Below are 23,959 nucleotides of genomic sequence, written 5' to 3' on the forward strand. Positions count from 1 at the left end.
GGCTAAACCAGGTTTTAGGAAGAGGAGGTCTTAACCACAGAGAGAAAGAAAATGGATGTACTATGCAATATCTAACAGCCAAAAAAAAAGAGAGTAAAATCATGAATCTGAAATCAGAAGACAAGCAATTAAAGCTTATGCATCAATGAAATAAACAAAAAACATTAAGATACAACAAAATCCAGTATAGATAGCAGAATCGGACGAAAAAATGTTTGCAGGAAATTGAAGTACAACATCAGATGGAACTGAATACCCCTATTGAACTGCTAGAACTCAGAATACCACTGATCTATAACACTGCTGCAGAAAAAGAAATGTAAGAGCACAAGTTATTTTAATTGTTCAACACATGGAATTTTGTGTCAAAACTCAAAACAATATGTGCATGGTTCACATGTAAATGATTTCGAATTTTGGTTCTCTAGCGAGCATGGATATCTTATTCTGGTTCAACCTGCCACCTGAAATATACACCTTCTCCGAAACTGTTGAGACTCTGAATAAAATCCTGACAGCATGCAATTCCTCCTCAGTTGCATCAAACGTGTGGATCTTGACGATCTTGAGTTGTGTCAAGAAACAAGGAGGCACTGGATCCAACGCGGAGTTTTTAAATTTCGACAAGAAGATACCCTGCAAATCAACCATACATTTCAAACTCAATATCGAAGCTTAACCCCAGATAACCACAGTAGTATTAAGGAATCTGATTAAAGATCTGATTAAAGCAAATCACAGAACATTCAAAATTCAAATGCAGCTGTTACGATAAGTTATGCTAGATTTTGTGCTCTACATAAATATAGGATTTGTTTGAAATATTGTTATTATCTTGACTGTAAATATTCTTCAGTTACACACATGTTTGAATTCAAAATTCAAGCTTCCAAATCTGTATAAATGTTACAGCAAATGAATAAGAAAAGTGTGTGTTGCATTACAGAAACATTGCAGTATAAGTTTCTATATGGTATCAGAGCAGTTTAATCTCTAACGAGTATTTTTCGATCATTCTGCTACTCTTCGTCTTCTGCTTCCTGCAAATGGCAACCATCACTACACCCATCACCGACTCCACACACTCACCCATAGTCACAATCAATACTGCCACAACCATCAATGAAAAACTCATTCCCTCTACTTTTCCACAGTGGTGAGCTCAATTCGAAGCCTTGCTCATCGGCTACGACCTCATTGAATTTGTAACAGGCAAGCATAAGTGCCCTGCCATTGATGCACTCAACCTTACTGCATCCAAAGCGGCAAATTCCCACTGGATTCGCCAAGACAAGCTTATTCTACATGCCATCCTTGCCTCCACATCTACCACCATTACCCCTCTTTTATCTGCCTGCAAAACATCTTGTGATGCTTGGACAACACTAACCCGTTTATATGCAGGAAAATCAAGAACACGCGTGATGCAGCTCAAAGAAGATCTTACCTTGAGCAATCGTGGGTCTCATTCGGTTACTGAATTCCTTCAAGGAATTAAAGTGATTGTTGATGAATTAGCAATCATCGACCACCCTGTTTCAGACGATGATTTGACTCTGTACATCCTAAATGGCTTGGGTGTTGAGTTTAGGGACATCGCTGCTCCCATTCGTGCTCGTGAGACGTCTCTGAAATTCGAAGAGCTTCATGATCTACTTGTTAATCATGAAAGTTACCTTCGGCGGCTGGATCAACAATCTGCAACTTCGTTTGTTCCAACTGCTAATTACTCTCATCGCTGGCGTCCACAATCATCTTTTAATTCTAGACAATCCAGATGGCGTTCCCCGGATGCTTCTCCACCTCCACGTGGCAATACTGGTGCTCACAGAAATGGGTCATTTAATTCGGGCCAAAGGAGGTTTAAACCAAAATGTCAATGGTGTGATCAATTTGGGCATACAGCAAAACAGTGCCCAAAAATGACTAATTCTGATTTTTCAGCAAATTGTGCAGCCTCTTCCCAACGCAAAAATCATAAATGGCTAGTGGACTCAGCCGCATCTCATAATATGACTACCGATCTCTCCAATCTGACAATTAATTCAGAATATGACGGTACTGATGAAGTGGTAATTGGGGATGGATCAGGTTTGCAAGTCTCTCATACTGGGTCCTTATCACTTAAAACATCCAATCATGTCTTTCATTTATGTGACACACTTTGTGTTCCAACCATCCATAAAAATCTTATCTCAGTTCATCATTTTACCAAGCATAACAATGTTTTCATTGAATTTCATCCTACTTATTTTTTGGTGAAGGATCGGATCACGGGGGTGACTCTACTCAAAGGCGAATGTGAAGATGGAGTGTACCCATTTCCGGAGCACCTACCCTCTATCAAGAAAAATGTTACTGCTTATGTTCATGAACGTACCACAACCGATGGATGGCACAAACGTCTTGGTCATCCATCGTCTAAATTGGTTAATCATCTCATTCATGCTTTTTCCTTACCCATCAATAAAAATGGCCATACATCTTTATGTACTTCATGTTCTACAAACAAAGCTCATCGTCAACCTTTTCATACTCATGGTCTCACTAGCAATCTTCCACTTGAACTGATTTACACAGATGTTTGGGGTCCATCTCATGATATTGGAATTAATGGATTTAAATATTATGTTATTTTTGTTGACCATTATACCAAATATATATGGCTTTATCCCATGACCCAAAAATCAACTATTCAAACTATTTTTCCTCAATTTCGCAATCTTGTGGAAAATCGTTTCAACACAAAAATCAAAAGTCTTTATTCTGATAATGGTGGGGAATTTATTGGTCTCAAAACTTATCTCTCAGTTCATGGAATTAGTCACTACACTACAGCTCCCCACACTCCCCAACAAAATGGTATTTTTGAAAGGCGACATCGTCATCTAGTTGAAACCGGTCTTACTTTGCTCACTGATGCTCATATGCCTCTTTCTTATTGGCCTTATGCGTTTCAAACCGCTGCCTACCTCATCAATCGCATGCCAACTGTCATCTTGAATAATAAATCTCCATTTGAATTATTATTCAATCAAAAACCCAACTATCTCAAGCTTAAACAGTTTGGCTGCCTTTGTTTCCCATTAACCCGACCATATAATAAACATAAACTTGAGCCGAAATCCAAACCGTGCACATTCGTTGGTTACAGTTTATCTCAAAATGCATATATGTGCCTTGATTCTTCTACCGACAAAATCATCACTTCCCGACATGTCATCTTTCACGAAAACCCAATTCCCTTTCAACCGACCAGTTCATTCCAATGTTAGTTCTTCTCCATCAGCGGGCCAACAATCTTCTATGTCAATTTCCTTACCAAAGTTATCCTTTGATCCGCCTCGTCCTAGCCCCTCTCTGGATATGGGCATGAAGTCTTCACATCGTCTGACAATGGATCGCTCTCTGCTCCGTCTCCTCTCCAGGTAAGCACTCCATCCTCTCCACTAGTTTTTGATTCCTCTGTCTCGATTCAATTGCCTGCTCCCATTGAATTACCTGCTTCAATTGATATTCCTACTTCTATTGTTCCTTCATCTGATGCCATACGTGTTCATAAAATGACTACTAGATCCATGAATAACATTTATAAACCAAAAAAATCTTTCCTTGTTACCAAACATCCCCTTCCATCTTCTCTGGAACCCACCAGTGTTACTGCTGCCCTCGCCGATCCTAGATGGCGTGAGGCCATGTCCACTGAGTTAAATGCCTTAATGAGACATAATACTTGGACATTAGTATCTCCTCCTTCGGATTGCAATATTGTGGGATGTAAATGGGTGTTTCGGGTGAAACGGCTTGCTGATGGGTCTGTTGATCGGTTCAAGGCCAGATTAGTGGCCAAAGGGTTCAATCAGCGACCCGGACTCGATTACAAGGAGACATTCAGTCCTGTGGTTAAACCGGTCACTATACGCACTGTGTTAACTCTTGCTGTAATGCAGGGTTGGACCTTGAGACAGTTGGATGTTAATAATGCGTTTCTACATGGGCATCTTACCGAAACAGTATACATGAAGCAGCCTCCTGGGTTTAGAAATCCTGACTATCCAGATCACGTTTGTTGTCTAACTAAGGCAATTTATGGCTTAAAACAGGCACCCCGTGCTTGGTTCTCTGCTCTTAAGCATGCCTTGACTGAGTTTGGATTTCTTAATTCTAAATCAGATTCCTCTCTATTTGTGTTTCATACTGGTTCCAATCTTGCTTATTGCCTAGTGTATGTTGACGATTTGATTATCACAGGCAATAACTCAGTTTTTGTTGCAAGTCTTGTTGATCATCTTGGCCAGAAATTTTCTATCAAAGACTTGGGATTACTGCATTTCTTTCTTGGTGTTGAGGTGATTCCCACAGCAGCCGGTTTGTTTCTGACTCAACACAAATATATCAGAGACTTACTTGCCAGGACAAACATGGATGGTGCTAGAGATGTCAACACACCACTCTCAACATCGGTTCCCTTACAATTGAATGATGGGTCTTCCTCTATTGATTCCACCGAATACTGTCAGGTCATTGGAGCATTGCAATATTTGTCTCTTACCAGGCCTGATATAAGTTTTGCTGTGAATAAACTGTCCCAGTTCATGCATCATCCCACACAAGCTCATTGGACAGCAACGAAGAGGCTGCTGCGATATTTGAAGAATACAATCTTCCATGGTTTTACTATTAGTAACACACCCAGCAGACTGTTAACTTGTTTCTCGAATGCTGACTGGGCTGGTAATTTGGATGACAGGAAATCTACTTCTGCATATTTGTTATTCCTTGGCACCACACCAATTTCCTGGAGTTCCAAGAAGCAGCGTGCCATTGCAAGATCCTCCACGGAAGCTGAATACAGGGCCCTAGCAATGGCTGCTGCTGAAAGTGTTTGGCTACTATCACTGCTCCAGGAACTGCATTTTTCTTTATCACAACCACCGCTGCTCTTATATGACAATTTGGGTGCTACTCATCTCAGTTTTAATCTTGTGCAGCACTCTCGGATGAAACACATCCAGATTGATATTCACTTTGTGAGAGACTTGGTTGCGAAAAACATTATTAATGTTCGACATGTCCACACTGTCACACCCCCACAAAAATTTTATAAAGGCACGACATCGGCTGGCGATCTTCGTTGTGTTCTAAGGATTTGGTTCTTTGGAGTTGCCACCTAGTATTTGGTCACTAGGAACCCTAACTGGTCTTTCAGAGATTCTAAGGCAAGGGACTGGTTGCGTAAAGGGAAGGTACTAGCACCCCTAGTACACCCTACCTAAGGTAAGCTGCTTGGTGTTTGGTTTGCTTTATAGTCTATGGTGTTGGTGTTTTTCTAATCCCGTCAACTCGTAAATCGCAAGGATAAGAGAATAAAAAAAACGAAGAAAATTTCACAGTTACATAAAAAACAATTTTATACTTTTTCACGACTCGTAAACCGTGGAGAAAAAAAAAATTAAAATTTTGAAATGTTCTCGATCGCAACCAAAGCTTCTTTCAAACATGTGCGTTGATTTATTACTCCCGATAATATTTTGGATGTTCGTCCTTTTAAGGATTTCTTCATCCAAACATTAGCGGTGAACAATAACACAACTTCTCCTCCCAAAATAAAGATTTTTATAGTTTTTTGGAATATTGGCCAATACCCTTTGGAGTTTTACAAACAGGTTGTAAAATCCACAAATGCAAGAAAATGATTTGTGTTTAAGAAATCCATGTGAAAACACATTTTCAAAAACTTCCAATATTTTTTTTATATATAAAAAGAACATTCAAAACATGTTAGTGTATTGGCCGTATGCATGAAAACAAAACATTTTTTTTTAGTAAAACATTTTTTTTGACGAAAACCGGGTATTTTAATACCGAATTTGTATCTTGACAATATAAAAATACAAACCGGTATTGACCCAAAATACAATAATAAAATTACAGAAAAATCACAAATTCTTTGAAATAATTTTTTTTGAAGATTTTTTTATTTTTTATTTTTTTTTTTAGGGCTGACCCATCGGGGCCACATGGCTGGGCTGAACCCAGCAGGCCTCATGTGAACAGTGAAATAAATATGATGTGAACAGTAAATAGCACTGTTCACGTGGATTATATTGTGATGTGAACAGTGAATTAACATTTTCACTGTTCAAGTGAATTATATTTCACTTCAACAGTAAAATGCAAGGAAATGGTGCATGCACAGCGACGAAGGGGGTGCAAACCTGGTGGCAGAATGATGTTGAAGACGATGGCGAACACTCCCAGTGATGCTGGTGGCGGTGGACAGGAAGCCAATGGGGGCTCACGATGGTTCTGACGGTGGCAGTGGTTTGGAAGCGCAACTGTTTTCTGCAGTATTTCTTCTTCTTTATGTAGACGCACGTACCTCTGTCTTCCTCCTTTTTGCTTATGTCTGTTCTTCTCCTCTTGATCCGGTGTTTTTCCTTTTGTCAGCTGTTCATCCTTCTCTGTGTACAATGGTCTCCCCTCCTCGGTCGTCCCACTTACTGTCTCTTTGCTTTTTTTTTGTTTGTTTCCTCCTCCCTCTCTTCTCTGTCCGTTCCTTCTCCGGTTTCTTCTCTCTCTCTCTTCGGGTTCTCTCCTCCTCTCTCTCTTCGGTTTTCTTTGTTTTTTCTTTTGGGTTCTTTTTTTTCTTTTCTGTCTTCCTCCTTTTCTTCTCTCTTTCGGTTCTCCATTTATAGAACCAGCGGGCGTGGCTTCACCGTGGAGCCAAGGAGCGGGTCGAGGAGCGGCTGTCGGGGAGCGGCTGTCCAGGCGGGCCTCCCTCGGCTTCGGTAGCGCGGCGGGTGGTCGGCCAGTGTCTTCTGTCGGTGGCCCACCGGCGTGGGGCCTCGGTCGGTGACAAGAGGGACCTGCAGAAAAATAAATAATGCAAACTTTTCCTTCTTCCCCGCTGTAATGTTCGGGGAAGAAGAAAGTGAACAGTGCCGTTCAAAACGGCACCGTTCGGTCTCTCCTTTTTTTTTTTTTTTTTTTTTTTGCATGAAACGGCGTCGTTTTGGATAAAACGCGCCGTTCCATTTTAAAATAAAGGCGCCAGAACATTTCTTGAATCAATCCTTAATCATCTGTGTTCAATTCAATTTCGTCCCTTCCAATTTCGGTCCGTCCCCATAGTTGGCCGCGTTTTTCCACTTTGATCCTTGGCCTCTGATTTTATGCAATTTAGCCCTCAATTGATCAATAAACTTCTAATTTCTTCAATTAAGCCCTTGGATCAAATTCAAACAGCCCCCTCCATCTTTGCGCCTTCCCCAAATTGGTCCCTGGTTTTCGGATTTTTACAATTAAGTCCCTAATTGGCCATTAAACTTCAATATTTATGCAATTAAGCCCCTGATTTGACCCAATAAATTCCTAAAAAAATATATTTTGGCCCCAGAACTTAAATTTCTCTAATTAAAGCCCAAATTGACTTAAAAATCAATTTTTCTTGCCATCAAATCTTCTATAAAATTCAATCAAAAATCCAATTAAGTCCATAAACATTCAAATTTGGGCTTTTCTCCTCAAAATTCAAATTTTCTTATCCACCAGGGTCCTCATCCTTCAAGAAAATACTGTCAAAAATCCAATCTTTGTATCTTTTATACTCCCTTGACCAGTTTTCTAACCATTTTCTGACTTTCTGCCTTCCGTTATTTTTCTAGCCTCTTTTGGCTATTTATTTTATTTATTTTTGTGGGGACCAAAATGGGTTACAACAGATGCCCCTCTTTTATAAAGCTTACGGAGCATAGGTTTTTGCGCAGTAAGTGTTATAAAGATAAACCCACAACGGAACTCCCGAAACTGATCTGGTCGAAGCTTAATTGATCTGAAACCTTGTCTTTTGGCAACAATCCTCTTTAGCCCAAAAAACTATGATCAAATTTAGTCATCTCGAGATCCTTATCCAGCGATCCTCTGAATTCTTACTTTAGTTTGATCAATATGGAAATCCATCCGAGATCCCATCTGGTGATCTCCTTTAACCTGGAACCCCATCTGGCGATTCCTTTACTCACAACCAAATACAAAAATGCGTAATGGTCTCATTGTATGGGTGACCTACCCAAGAAAAATGATGGTCTCATTGTATGGGTGACCTACCCAGAAAAAAAATGAAGAATGGTCTCATTGTATGGGTGACCTACCCAGAAAAATGCTGGTCTCATTGTATGGGTGACAAACCCAAGAAAAATGCTGGTCTCATTGTACGGGTGACGAACCCTAGTGCTGGTCTCATTGTACGGGTGACGAACCCTAGAAAAATGATGGTCTCATTGTATGAGTGACCGACCCAAGAAAAATGCTGGTCTCATTGTACGGGTGACGAACCCTAGTGCTGGTCTCATTGTACGGGTGACGAACCCTAGAAAAATGATGGTCTCATTGTATGGGTGACCGACCCAAGAAAAATAATGGTCTCATTGTATGGGTGACCTACCCAGAAAAATAATGGTCTCATTGTATGGGTGACCTACCCAAGGGGAAGAATTCTTAGTAAACTCCAATGCTTTTCTAAGAAATGGTTTCAATATGAGGTCCCTTCTGGCGACCTTCCTTGATGAATGTCGAAGTATGAGATCCCATCTGGCGATCTCCTTTAACTTGGAATCCCATCTGGCGATTCCTTTTATTCAAAGCTGAAATATGAGGTCCCTTCTGGCGACCTCCTTGGATGAATATCGAAATATGAGATCCCTTCTGGCGATCTCCTTTAACCAACTTGGAATCCCATCTGGCGATTCCTTTTTTAACCAACATGAAATACGAGGTCCCATCTGGCGACCTCCAAATAGTGAAACACGAGATCCCTTCTGGCGATCTCCTTTAATCATCTTGGAATCCCATCTGGCGATTCCTTTTAACAAACATGGAATATGAGGTCCCATCTGGCGACCCCCAAAATAGTGAAATACGAGATCCCTTCTGGCGATCTCCATCAACTTGGAATCCCCTCTGGCGATTCCTTTTATTCAAAGCTGAAATATGAGGTCCCATCTGGCGACCTCCAAATAGCGAAACACGAGATCCCTTTCGGCGATCTCAAACAACTTGGAATCCCATCTAGCGATTCCTCTTAACAAACATGAGATATGAGGTTCCATCCGGCGACCTCCAAATACCAAAATACGAGATCCCTTCTGGCGATCTCCATCAACTTGGAATCCCATCTGGCAATTCCTTTTATTCAAACATGAAATATGAGGTCCCTTCTGGCGACCTTCATCAAAATACGAGATCCCTTCTGGCGATCTCAAACAACTTGGAATCCTATCTGGTGATTCCCTTTTATCAAACATGAAATATGAGGTCCCATCTGGCGACCTCCAAATAGTGAAATGCGAGATCCCCTCTGGCGATCTCCATCAACTTGGAATCCCATCTGACGATTCCTTTTATTCAAACATGAAATATGAGGTCCCTTCTGGCAACCTCCATTGACGAATATCAAAATACGAGATCCCTTCTGGTGATCTCAAACAACTTGGAATCCCATCTGGCGATTCCTTTTTACCGAATGCTATCGATGTCGTTCTTCCTGCTGGCAGGGTTTGAGAATCCTTATCTTCTCTTCTTGTTGTTCTAGAATCAACTCAATGATTCTTTCTTCGTCCATAATCTTGTTGGAATGCACTAAGATCTCCTCCTGTAACGATCCAAAAAAAAAAACATACATGCAATGATTTATGATTAGATGCAATGCATGCATTCGTACCTGGTTTTGAAACATAGGCCCCATCCTCATCTTCTTGTTCGTGAGACTCCCTCTCAACATGAGCTTGCTTTTGAAATCGTATGCTGGATTCATCTCTCGTGTTGCCTCCTATCATATTTGGGGAAGAAGTCTTCGACTTTTTTACAAGTAGCCCTTTTTTCTCCAAATTTACGACTTGTCCTTGCCTCTTTGTCATGCTTTTGTTAAATGCTTTATCTTTTTCAAATCTACGGGCCCTCATCCCGTTTTGAAAACATGTAAAACCTTTCAGGAAATAATCTTTTATTGCCCCCTAGTGTGGAGTGCAACTATATGTCAAGAAGATCTGATTTTGGTGCTCTCCAATTGATGGAGTCATCTCTTTAGTCATGTGTAAAAAGTTCTTTTAAGTAAAAGATTTCAAATGCTATGAGATCATATGTTATATATATATATATATATAAAAGGCTCTTTTACAAAGAGAATTCATGGTCAGACTTTAATTTTTGTTGATTGAGAAAATTACAAAATACATCAAGCGTAATATTTCTTATAGAGTCAGAATTCGCCGGGCCTAAATAGATCTTCTCCATCCATTCTAGAGAACAATTAAAGCTTCTCCCAAAAACGCTTTCTTTACCACTAAAGGGGCCCACATTGTTTGGCGTCCATTTACTCTGACCTTCTCCTGGTAAAAGACAACATTTTCTTCAATATAAGATCTCCTTCGTGGAACCCTCAAGGTCGAATCCTCTTGTTGTATGATTTGGCCATCCTTCTTTGATAAAGTTGATGATGACAGATTGCGGCTATCCTCTTTTCACTTATCAGATTCAACCGTTCACATTTAACCTTCTCCCATTCTAACTCTTCTAGCTCAAAGTCTATCAATACTCTCAATGATGGGAGTTCCACTTCTAAAGGCATCAACGCCTCCATTCCATATACCAACATGTACGGGGTGGCTCCTATTAAGGTTCTAACTGTAGTGTGACATACATGAAGGGTAAATGACAACATCTCATGCCAATCCTTATAGGTGACTACCATCTTTTTGACATTCTTGTTAGCAGCTTCTACCGCACCATTCATCTTTGGTCTATATGGCGAAGAATTGGAATGCTTGATTTTCCATTTAGTGCAAAGCTCCATTATCATCTTGCCGTTGAAATTCTGGGCATTATTAATCTAGTGGACCATATCGATAGATCAAATATCTTTCCATAAATTTCTTCACCACTTTTTTCACGTCATCGAAACATCTCAACAAAGTTTTGTTAAATGATTTCTTATACAAAGTTTCCCCATCAAGATAGAAATCCATTGCCAACCTCCTCAACGTCTTCTTATTGATCTTTGGATGCCCCCACGAGATATGTCTGGTTTTGGATGAAATTCTTGATATCATAGTGCCAAGGGTTTCCATCAATTTCTCTTTCAAACTGAGCAACAGTGAGCTAAGTTATTTCTTATATCAATGTGTATTGGTTGTACCTTGTGCCCAAAGTCTATTCTAGCCATAGAAGCTGGCGTGACCAAAACATCAAAATGGTTTCATTCCCTTCCTAGATGGGTGAACTTTATTTCCTCAAATTCTCTAGCCCATCTAGACAAGTATTCTTGGCAAGGTCTCAACTTCTCGTCCTTGGTTTGCCCTTGTCCTTTCACTTGACAAATAATCAAAATCGAGTCTCCAATACACATCTATCTTTCTGATGTTTAGCTCTAATGCAACCTCTAAAATGCAAGCTTCAAACTCAGTTGTGTTGTTAGTGTACCCAAATTGCGACTTAACTAAAACCGGATACTGTTTCTTATTAGGAAAGATTAGCACTGCCCCCACTCTATTACCACAACACCCTCAAAGTACATAATCCAACAATCTGATTTCCCTTACTCGACTGAAAGCATATTTTTATCCAAAAAATTAAATCTTAACAGCCCATAAACTTTCACAACATGGTCAGCTAGGTGAATTGGCGATGACATTCATGGCTTTCCTTGTCATATATACTATGTTGTACTCAGCTAGTAGAACTTGCCATTTTTCAATTCAACTCGATAGATAGGGGTGGATTCAGTAGGTATTGCTTGATTTTCATGAAAGCTTCTTCACATTCTTATTCCAAATTCCAAGATTCTTCCTCCTTAACAATTTGAAGATGAGGTCATAAGTCGTGGTTAATTGGGATATAAATTGAGCAATGTAATTCAAACTTCCCAAGAACCTCCTTACATCCTTCTTAGTCTTGGGAGTTGGCATAGGTTGAATAGCCTTTACTTAATCAGGGTCCACTTCTATCCCTTTGTCACTCATCATAAATTCCAACAACTTCCTAGATTTCACCCCGAATGAACACCTTGCATGGTTAAGCCTCAACTTGTACTTTCTTAGTCTTTCAACTAATTCCTTCAATATTTGGTCATGATTCTCTCCCTCTCTAGGTCATGTCATCCACGTATACTTTAATCTCTTTTGCATCATGTTGTGAAATAAAGTTACCCTGGCACTTTGGTAGGTGCCCCCAACTTTTTTTAACCCAAACGACATGACCTTGTAGCGGGTTTCCAAGTTTGTTCATGTTGTTCATTTTTTGTGAATCCCCTAATGTTTATTTCCTACCATTCTTCCTCTTCTACAACTAATATGGATTCTTTAAAGTCCGGCCATTCATTCTCAGTGTAAAGTGCAGGTGTAGTTATGGAAGATTCGTTTTGAAAAGAAAAATGATGTGTAAAAACACCAAAGATGAACTTTTGAAAAGGCATTTGGAACCTCGATTTAAAAAGTTGAAAACACAATATCATGATCAAAACAAGCATTGTTGATTAAATCACCAAATGAAGCTTCTTGGGTCTCCCAATTCTAGAACATCTCTCCCTTTATGGATGCAAAAAGATATTATGGAGCATACATCCTAAGGATAGGCTCTAGTTCCTTTATGTGAGACATTGGGTAGGTTTACTACTGGGTCTCTAAAAAGGGTCTCTTGCTGTTCCAGTGATCACCCTCGTAAAGGCGATATGGAGGTCCAGTAGATAGTGGGATGGCACGTGTACCAATCACAATCAGTCTAGACACTCAGCAAAGAGTTGGGGTTTACACAAACTTAAACCTTGACTCAAGTCATAAGGCAAGCTGCTAGTCCCCCACTTAACCTTAAAGTTACAGGTGTGTGCCCTCATAATATAATAACAATAATAAAGTGATGCATGACCATGCCATGTACGATACAATGTAAAGATGTATGCTAAAGCTTTTAAACAAAGCATCGTAAGAAAACAAAAACCAATAACACATAGCATAAACAAACAAAAAAAATCAAGCTTAGTCCAAGGGTCCCCAGTGGAGTCGCCATTCTGTCACACCCCCACAAAAATTTTATAAAGGCACGACATCGGCTGGCGATCTTCGTTGTGTTCTAAGGATTTGGTTCTTTGGAGTCGCCACCTAGTATTTGGTCACTAGGAACCCTAACTGGTCTTTCAGAGATTCTAAGGCAAGGGACTGGTTGCGTAAAGGGAAGGTACTAGCACCCCTAGTACGCCCTACCTAAGGTAAGCTGCTTGGTGTTTGGTTTGCTTTATAGTCTATGGTGTTGGTGTTTTCTAATCCCGTCAACTCGTAAATCGCAAGGATAAGAGAATAAAAAAAACGAAGAAAATTTCACAGTTACATAAAAAACAATTTTATACTTTTCACGACTCGTAAACCGTGGAGAAAAAAAATTAAAATTTTGAAATGTTCTCGATCGCAACCAAAGCTTCTTTCAAACATGTGCGTTGATTTATTACTCCCGATAATATTTTGGATGTTCGTCCTTTTAAGGATTTCTTCATCCAAACATTAGCGGTGAACAATAACCACAACTTCTCCTCCCAAAATAAGATTTTTATAGTTTTTGGAATATTGGCCAATACCCTTTGGAGTTTTACAAACAGGTTGTAAAATCCACAAATGCAAGAAAATGATTTGTGTTTAAGAAATCCATGTGAAAACACATTTTCAAAACTTCCAATATTTTTTTTTATATATAAAAAGAACATTCAAAACATGTTAGTGTATTGGCCGTATGCATGAAAACAAAACATTTTTTTTTAGTAAACATTTTTTTTTGACGAAAACCGGGTATTTTAATACCGAATTTGTATCTTGACAATATAAAAATACAAACCGGTATTGACCCAAAATACAATAATAAAATTACAGAAAAATCACAAATTCTTTGAAATAATTTTTTTTAAAGATTTTTTATTTTTATTTTTTTTTTTTAGGGCTGACCCATCGGGGCCCACATGGCTGGGCTGAACCCAGCAGGCCTCATGTGAACAGTGAAATAAATATGATGTGAACAGTGAAATAGCACTGTTCACGTGGATTATATGTGATGTGAACAGTGAATTAACATTTCACTGTTCAAGTGAATTATATTTCACTTCAACAGTAAAATGCAAGGAAATGGTGCATGCACAGCGACGAAGGGGGTGCAAACCTGGTGGCAGAAATGATGTTGAAGACGATGGCGAACACTCCCAGTGATGCTGGTGGCGGTGGACAGGAAGCCAATGGGGGCTCACGATGGTTCTGACGGTGGCAGTGGTTGGGAAGCGCAACTGTTTTCTGCAGTATTTCTTCTTCTTTATGTAGACGCACGTACCTCTGTCTTCCTCCTTTTTGCTTATGTCTGGTTCTTCTCCTCTTGATCCCGGGTGTTTCCTTCTGTCAGCTGTTCATCCTTCTCTGTGTACAATGGTCTCCCCTCTCGGTCGTCCCCTTACTGTCTCTTTGCTTTTTTTTGTTTTGTTTCCTCCTCCCTCTCTTCTCTGTCCGTTCCTTCTCCGGTTTCTTCTCTCTCTCTCTTCGGGTTCTCTCCTCCTCTCTCTCTTCGGTTTTCTTTGTTTTTTCTTTTGGGTTCTTTTTTTTCTTTTCTGTCTTCCTCCTTTTCTTCTCTCTTTCGGTTCTCCATTTATAGAACCAGCGGGCGTGGCTTCACCGTGGAGCCAAGGAGCGGGTCGAGGAGCGGCTGTCGGGGAGCGGCTGTCCAGGCGGGCCTCCCTCGGCTTCGGTAGCGCGGCGGGTGGTCGGCCAGTGTCTTCTGTCGGTGGCCCACCGGCGTGGGGCCTCGGTCGGTGACAAGAGGGACCTGCAGAAAAATAAATAATGCAAACTTTTCCTTCTTCCCCGCTGTAATGTTCGGGGGAAGAAGAAAGTGAACAGTGCCGTTCAAAACGGCACCGTTCGGTCTCCTTTTTTTTTTTTTTTTTTTTTTGCATGAAACGGCGTCGTTTTGGATAAAACGCGCCGTTCCATTTTAAAATAAAGGCGCCAGAACATTTCTTGAATCAATCCTTAATCATCTGTGTTCAATTCAATTTCGTCCCTTCCAATTTCGGTCCGTCCCCATAGTTGGCCGCGTTTTCCACTTTGATCCTTGGCCTCTGATTTATGCAATTTAGCCCTCAATTGATCAATAAACTTCTAATTTCTTCAATTAAGCCCTTGGATCAAATTCAAACAGCCCCCTCCATCTTTGCGCCTTCCCCAAATTGGTCCCTGGTTTCGGATTTTTACAATTAAGTCCCTAATTGGCCATTAAACTTCAATATTTATGCAATTAAGCCCCTGATTTGACCCAATAAATTCCTAAAAAATATATTTTGGCCCCAGAACTTAAATTTCTTCTAATTAAAGCCCAAATTGACTTAAAAATCAATTTTTCTTGCCATCAAATCTTCTATAAATTCAATCAAAAATCCAATTAAGTCCATAAACATTCAAATTTGGGCTTTTCTCCTCAAAATTCAAATTTTCTTATCCACCAGGGTCCTCATCCTTCAAGAAAATACTGTCAAAAATCCAATCTTTGTATCTTTATACTCCTTGACCAGTTTTCTAACCATTTTCTGAGTGCTTCTGCCTTCCGTTATTTTTCTAGCCTCTTTTGGCTATTTATTTTATTTATTTTTGTGGGGACCCAAAAATGGGTTACAACACACACCACTGATCAGCTCGCAGATCTGCTCACCAAGCCTCTCTCCAGGCAACAGACCGACTTCTTACGCAACAAGATCGGCCTATCCGATGGTAGCCCGTTCTTGCAAGGGCGTATTAAGGAATCTGATTAAAGATCTTATTAAAGCAAATCACAGAACATTCAAAATTCAAATGCAGCTGTTACGATAAGTTATGCCAGATTTTGTGCTCTACATAAATATAGGATTTGTTTGAAATATTGTTATTATCTTGACTGTAAATATTCTTCAGTTACACACATGTTTGAATTCAAAATTCAAGCTTCCAAATCTGTATAAATGTTACAGCAAATGAATAAGAAAAGTGTGTGTTGCATTACAGAAACATTGCAGTATAAGTTTCTATAAGTAGAACCTATTTGGTGGTTAGAAAATATATCATACCATTCGGAAATCAAGACAGTCAAGATGAGGCAATTTGTGTAGGAATCTATGTGGTGCTCTGGAAGATAAATCCACACAGTTCCCCTTCAATTCAAGATGAGTCAATCTCTGAAACACTGGAATATCTATTTCTTCTGCATAAGCAAGAGCCTAGAAATCCAAAACAAAATAGCGAGAAATTCATAATTCCAGTAGAAAAACTCCATTTTGTTTAATATGACTTCAATCTTTAAAAAGAAGTAGAGCAAAACAACCTTGTATTAATAAGAAGCACTGTCCTAATGAAATAATTAACTGACTTCTATTCCACCGGAAACATATAGCACCAAGTGTTTTTTCTTTTTCTTTCATAGGCCATGGAATGCATGAAAACAATTAATAATAATAGGCATACAAGAGAACCAGAACCAGCTGACTTACAATCAAGAAACCAAAATCAAAACCATGCCATTGTTTCTTCAATGCAAGAAAACTCCACTTTGATAGTATCATTAAGGACCGTAGTAGTAGCTAGCAGCATCTGAAAATACAAAAGTCCTGCCCGTGTATAGTTGACAGAGAGAGATCAGCTGCTCAATCAAAGGCTACAATTTTTATTTCATTTATACAAGTTTTCTGTACATTGATTCATTTACATAATGTGTCCAGCTTTCAAAACTCACTGAATAAGATGATTCTGGGCAATCCGTAAATTGATACTAGGGATGACAATGTAGAACATTTAATTAACGTTGCAGTAACAAGAAACAGTTCATATCATTTCGATCCAAAAAGTTCTATACAAAATCTGTAACAACATGCTCTGCAAGCTGTTCCAAGCCTTATCGTCCAGCTAAAATCGTCACTTGATTTTACGGACCTGATATTGTTAAAAGCACACCATATTAATGATCACTAGGCAAGACAGGAAGCTCCAACATCTTTACGTCTTTTCTCACTTTCATCTCCTTGATATATGATAACCAAGGTATTGCCTCCTTACCAATCATGTCAATTATACTGATCTTGAGAAGGGCAAGCAAGCAAGGTAACAATGTAGATTAATTATTTTTATCTGCTAGCTTAACTTTGAAGCTTCTGTTTTTCCTCTGTTGCTTGCTCTAACGATTGATGGTTTGCTTAATATCTTGATTATCAACAAGAATCAGCTCTAATATCAACAAGAATCAGCTCTTGGCTAGAATTCCTGGTATGTATTATGTATTATCTTGATGGCTTTAAACTTAAAAAATGCACATATTAAACTGTTGCTTAATTTTAATGTGATATATGTAGATCAATCTCTTTTTTTAATCTATGCTCTTAGTTTTAAAAGAAAAGTTACATATAGATTTTCGTGTTCACTTCTCCGACTAGCACAAGGTTTAGCTACTTTTTGTCATAAACAGAAACTCTCGATTCTTGTCAATACCACCTAGTTTTAGCCATCAACGGTGGAAAAACATTCCACACATAAATATAGTTGCATAGGATCCTAGATTTCATTGAAAGCACAGACACATCTATACCCTCAATCCACTAAACCCATGTAAAAATTCAACATCCAAGTATTGTGTCAATCTAGAAGATCCTTTTCTTTTCCCTAAACTAAATATTTATAATAAATCTAATTCAAACTCGATTATATTAGTATTGAAAAAAATTATAAGAAAGGCGAAAGTTACATATATTACATATTATTTTTTGTTATGTTTTTTAGCATATTTTATCAAGCATGTCTATTTAACTTTGGCTTTATAATGCAACTTAAAATTAAAGTTTAAACTATCCTGATTTTAATATCAAAGTTAAAATAAATTGTGTCAATCAATGTGTAAATAATTGATCAAAATTAATCCATCTTAGCATAAAAAGACTTATCATTTGCAACATGATTAATATATATATGGTTTTAAAATTCACTTTTCACTTATATAGAAAATTATTTTTTCCATCTCATGAAAATCTAACTTTTGAATGTCAATTTATATAAGACGAAAAATATAAATTAATGCACCTCATGCATGCCGACGACTGCCACAGACTCTGACCAGACATATCTAAACCCTTTTTTTGGATACAAAATGGTGTCAAGGTAAAACATATTTTTAAGATTTTTTCGTAAGCAAAATTCATCATTTCAAGGGGCTCCGTTACTATGCGATCAGCCAGCTCGCACTGATCTCCACTCTCCACTATTAACGTCCCAATTCACCGTAAGCAAACTCTCTCATATCATCCTAACTCTTGATCCCTACCCATTTAGCTCTATCATGGCCACCGTGCTTATACGTAAACGACGCACTATGATAGACATCAAATCTTGTCTGTCTTATCCCACTCGTACAGTACTCTGGGCATTTCCGATGGTCGAGGGTCAAACGGCTATTTGGTTTCAAGCAATAGATCCGACAGGGAAAGAAGCATACCACACTCCATCCACAGAAAGAACGTAGTCAAAATACTGTTCTTCGTTAAGCAACGAACTTATTAAATTGCTAACGTTGTTCGATCTCCCGCAATGTCTCTAAGTAGCATTGCAACATAACATAAATTTATAGAGATTGAAAGTTGGCAATGAAGCTGATGGTCTATGAATTAGGACAACCAAATACCTGTAACATACAGATTTAGCTGTAGAAAGTTCTTTTCTCTGTTTTTACCCATAAATCTGACTAATTACCGGCAAGCTAAAGATCTTAATATTTTCTAGTTTTTAAGCTCACGAAACCTTTATAAAATTTATTTATTTTCTAGTCTTAACACTGTATAACCAACTTGACCAACCACACTCTTGTACCTAAGAAGCAGCTGTAGGTATCCTACGACCTTATGTCACCCCGGTCTTTGTAGTTATTTGTCGGCAGATATCCTTTTGATTCAATGGTGAGTCACATTGAGTCCTATGGTTTAGCTTAGTGCAATTTATAACACTGTAGGACCAGCCTGATCAACCAAACTCTTGTAACTTAAAAAAAAGGGTAACGCGTTATGGTTGAATATCGCCAAGCCGAATGAATACAATCATACATGTAGACAAGATTCGTTCGTAAAATGCTTGGAAAAAATGGTGTTCTCCATATAGTAGTAAGCCGTAAGAAAGATGAAAGATAAGCCCCTTGATTGATAAGATTCTAAGAAAAAATAAAATTTGTGTGAACCAACTAAATCCTTTTAGTTGCTAATTAGTTACATGACCCGCACAATACTGCGGGTTACTTTTTTTTTTTTACTTAAAAACATATCAAAAAAAAGTCAAGATTTTAAAAGTATTAGGTTTTTTTGCAAAGTTATACTCAAGAATTTTGGGTTTGGTTGCAACGGCTAATCCAAGAGTAATATTTATAATATTAATAAATAACATTAAACTTGTATGACCCAAGTTTAAGTGAGTCTGATTTGCAATATTAGATCTAATAGCCTTCGATGTGGGTCTAGCTGCAAGGTCGTGTCATAAAAATATGATAATTAAATATATTAATTATAAAAAATAAAGAAAAAAAACCAACAGGAAGAAAAAAAAAACTTATGAAGAAAAAGAAAAAAAATATGAATTAACTGGGTTAACCCTGCAAATCAGGTTAACCTGTCAAACTTTAAATTCATGTAGTGAAAGTTTGATAACTAAATAGAAAAAAAAAATTGACAGGTTACCCAGAATTCACTGTGCTAACCCGTCAAACCCGAGATTCGTGTCATGAAAGTTTAATAACTAAATAGAAAAAAGATTTAATATTAATGAACTATATTAAAAAAAGATTAATTAAAAAGCAAAAAGCAAAGAGAAAAAAAACCTAAAGGAAGAAAAAAAACTAATGAAGAAAAAGGAAAAAAAATCTGAATAACTGGGTTAATCCGTCAAATTTGGGATCCATGTCATAAAAGTTTGATAATTAAATAGAAAAAAATTAATATTAAGAAATTAAATTAAAAAAAAAATTAAAAAACAAAGAAACAAAGAAAAAAGCTAAAAAAAAAAAACTAAAGGCATCAGTTTTTTCACTGTGGACTGCACTGTGCAGTCCACAGTAAAAAGATTAAAAAGGAAAAGAAAATTAAAAAAAAACAAAAAAAAAGCATACGTAACGGGTTAATTATTTTTTCCTTGCATAAAAAAACATCAAAAAGAGGCTAAGATCTAAGAGTATTAGGTCTTGCTGCAAAGATATACCCAAAAACCTTGGGTCTAGCTACAATGCTTGACCCAAGAGTAATATTTATAATATTAAACTTACATGACTCAATTTTAAGTGAGTTTGGCTACAGCACCAGACCCAAGAGCCTTGGATATGGGTCTGGTTGCAAGGCCGCGTCATAAAAGTGTGATAATTAAATAGATTAATTAAAAAGAGAAAAAAAGAAAGAAAAGAAACCAACATGAACAAAAAAAACTAATGAAGAAAAAATAAAAAAAAATATGAATTAACTGGATTAACCATTCAAACCAGGTTAATCCGTCAAACTTGAGATTCGCGTCATGAATGTTTGATAAATAAATAGAAAAAAAAAAACGAATTAACCCATAATTAACTGGGTTAACCCGTTAAACCCGAGATATGTGTCATGAAAGTCTAATAACTAAATAGAAAGAAATTTAACCTTAACAAACTAAACTAAATGAAAAAAAATTAATTAAAAAAAAAAAATTGGGTTAACTCGTCAAATCTGGCTAACCCATTAAACTCGGGATTTGTGTCATGAAAGTTTGATAACTAAAAAAAAAAATCATTAACAAACTAAATTAAATAAAAAAATTTATTAAAAGAAAAAAAAAACAAAAACAAAAAATGACGGGTCAACCCAGAATTAACTGGGTTAACCCGTGAAACCAGGTTAACTCGTCAAACTCGAGATATGTGTCATTAAAATCTGATAACTAAATAGAAAAAAATTTAACATTAACAAACTAAAAATTAACAAAAAAATTAATTAAAAGGAAAAAAAACAAAAAAAATAATTTGGGTTAACTCATCAAACCGGCTTAACCTGTTAAACTCAGGATCCATATCATGAAAGTCTGATAACTAAATAAAAAATTTAAAATGAAGAAACTAAATTTTTAAAAAAAATTATTAAAAAAAAAACAAGGAAAGAAGCAAAAAAAAAAAAAAACCCTAAAGTCATAAAAAAACAAAAAAAAAAGCTAAGAAATAATAATAATAAAAAAAGACAAACAAAAAAAGACAGCTCAAAAACCAAAAAAAAAAAGACAGCTCAGCCAAAAAAAAAAAAAACATCAGTGACGAATGTGAACTGTATTGTACCGTACTGATTCGTTTTAGTATATGTTATAATTATAATTATAATTATAAATTGAGCTAATTTCAGCCCAATATATTATATTTGATTGGCAATCGACACTCATGGTCATGGTTATTACAAGCCGTCCTGGAAACTTAAAATATCAAGAATATAAGATCCGAACCACTTTAAAAAATGGCATTTGCTTGAAATTGTAGTGAAAAGCTTATCAGATCGTTAAAACCCGGTTTTAAAAGAGCTGTATAAAATTATAAATCGTATTTTTATATATTGGGATATTCATTATCACAAACTTTTCAAAAAAATTGCATTTTACGCTTTTATATAATAATTAATGAAATAATTGCTAATATCATTAAAAAAAAGTGCAATAATCTTATTTAAAAACAAAGGCAAATTCGATTTATATTTAGTGAAATAATACTTTAAATATAATTGTAATTATTTTATTTACAATTAATTTTAATTAAAATTTCAAACAAAAAAACAAACAAAATGTTTTTAAAAAATGTATAAAAAGTGGCTAGGCAATTGGCCAAGTTAGTTGAGTCTCCACTCTAGCCCATTACAAATAAGTCTAGGCATGTATGGGTCTAGTAGATCAAACTTGACTTAATTTGTTAAATTTGCTATTCAGGTTATAAGAACTTAAGATCCCTGTAAAAAAAAAAATAATAATAATATTAAACTCAATTATTATTCAATATAATATTGAATTATGAAATTAACTGAGATTTCATAAGAAAGAGTGCCGCGACACGAGGCCATTTTTACGGTACGAAAATAACACCTCTTGCTAACCGGAACCCGTCAATTCTAATCTAATAGCGCGCAAAAGACAAATCTGACCGCCCTCACAATCTAAACCCTTCTTTTTAAATAGTAAATACCCCCTCACAATCTAAACCCTTCTTTTTAAATATATAAATATATACCCCCTCCTTCTCCGTTATTCTGCGATCAGCTAGCTCGCCCTCTCCAGTCTCCCCTCTTAACTCACAATTCACCGAAAGCAAACTATCTCATACCATCCTTAACTCTTCCCTACCCATTTAGCTCTATCATGGCCACCGTGCTTATATATAAGCAACTCACTATCACAGACATCAAATCTTGTCTATCTTATCCCGCTAGTACCCTCTGGGCATTTCCGATGGTCGATGGTCAAACGGCTATTTGGTTTCAAGCAAGAGATCCCACTGGGAAAGTTTGGAACTTTGAGCTCTCTATACGGCCTCGTGGCTATCGAAAACCCGTCATCAGAGGTGACTGGCTGAACTACGTCCGTGAGAAGGGCCTTACAGTTAATGATGTTATCGTTCTCACAAAGGAACATGATATTCAAAATGGAGTAACCTACCACGTCAAAGTTGAACCAGATTTGAGACTCACCTTGAAGACATTTTCTTCGGCTTATGAGGTGATCACCTTACTCTTGCTGTGGCATTTATGCTTTGCTTCTTTCGATCTGTTTCAGATCCCCTAGAGAGTCTTCAACTTCTAGGGTTTATTTTAATATAATCTTTGACGGTATGATACTATTAATCAATATAGTTATACACTCACATACGTTGAGTCTACTCAGTGTTCGAGTCTACTCTACTTCTAGCCTTTCTTGTTCTCTAGCAAGTTCTCTCACATTTGATACAGCCTTTTGGATGCCAAGTCTGATAAGTTGTTAGATTTGTGGATTGTGATCTCCAATCTCTTTGTTCAGCTTTAGAATTATCATAAATTTCATGGATTTGACCATGATAAAAGCTTTGACTAATGGAGTCTCTTTTGTTCTCTTGAGTTTATTGGGATCGATGCTGGAGAAGACAATTGATGATGGCTAAAGATACCATGAGGTGGAAACTCTGTGCTATAGTAATTGAGTCTCTTAATGATTTGATTTTTGAGTGCATTTTCTTGAGTTCTTTGTTTGTGCTAAAAAAAATATACCTCTTGATTCCTACATAGCTATGCATCTCAATTCTACAACGACTGACACAGACTCTGACCAGACATTATCTCAACCCTTTTTTTTTATATACGAAATGGTGTAAAAGTAAAACAATTGACTAAAAGATTTTGTCGTAAGCAAAAATCAATTCAGCCATCCGGGTGTGTATTCAGATAAGTAGTTAGATTTGTGAATTGTGATCTCCAATCTCTCTGCTGATATTCTTTTTTGTTCTTGTTCAGATTCTGGACAAAAAAATTGATGATGGCTCAAGATACTAGGAGGGTTAAAGATGCAGAATAAAAGAATGCGTAGCATGCAGTTGAGACAACTTAGGGAACACTACCAGGAAATTGTCTATTACCTATCTGATGATAGATCCCATGGATTTGATTCTCTTTTGTTCTCTTGAATTTACTGGGATACGTTATGTATTTGTTTTTTAAGAAAGCAGTTGATGATCATGGCTAAATACATATACAGGGTGGTTTAAAAATGTAGAATACAAGAGTGCTTTGCTGTACTGAGACAACTTAGGGGGAAAGCTATTACATTTTTGGTATCAAAACTGAGGAATTCACTGTAGCAAAGGAATCTTAACTGAGATTGTAACCATTGTTATGAGTCCGTTGCTCACAGTAAGAAAAAAGAAAATA

The 23,959-nt window shown here is 37.3% G+C and overlaps 1 protein-coding gene across 1 annotated transcript; it reads left to right on the forward strand.

The window, feature by feature from the left end:
- The first annotated feature begins 433 nt into the window (after positions 1–433).
- Positions 434–22,844, forward strand: LOC140955502 (uncharacterized). The gene is made up of 5 exons (XM_073408677.1): positions 434–638; positions 1,213–2,099; positions 2,265–2,429; positions 3,354–4,912; positions 22,493–22,844. Exons 1-5 carry the CDS (start codon positions 434–436, stop codon positions 22,842–22,844), a joined length of 3,168 nt encoding a protein of 1,055 aa, XP_073264778.1.
- The last annotated feature ends 1,115 nt before the right edge of the window (positions 22,845–23,959 follow it).

This window comes from Populus alba, chromosome 4, assembly GCF_005239225.2.
Source record: "Populus alba chromosome 4, ASM523922v2, whole genome shotgun sequence".
NCBI lineage: Eukaryota > Viridiplantae > Streptophyta > Magnoliopsida > Malpighiales > Salicaceae > Populus > Populus alba.

Bases quoted from the DNA above. Each gene is read 5' to 3' on its own strand.
- LOC140955502 (XM_073408677.1), top strand. From the start codon at position 434: ATGGATATCTTATTCTGGTTCAACCTGCCACCTGAAATATACACCTTC. The intron at 2,100-2,264 runs GTCTCTCATACT...TTTTTGGTGAAG, and splicing joins GGGATGGATCAGGTTTGCAA to GATCGGATCACGGGGGTGAC. The intron at 4,913-22,492 runs GCATTTTTCTTT...TTATCCCGCTAG, and splicing joins CTATCACTGCTCCAGGAACT to TACCCTCTGGGCATTTCCGA.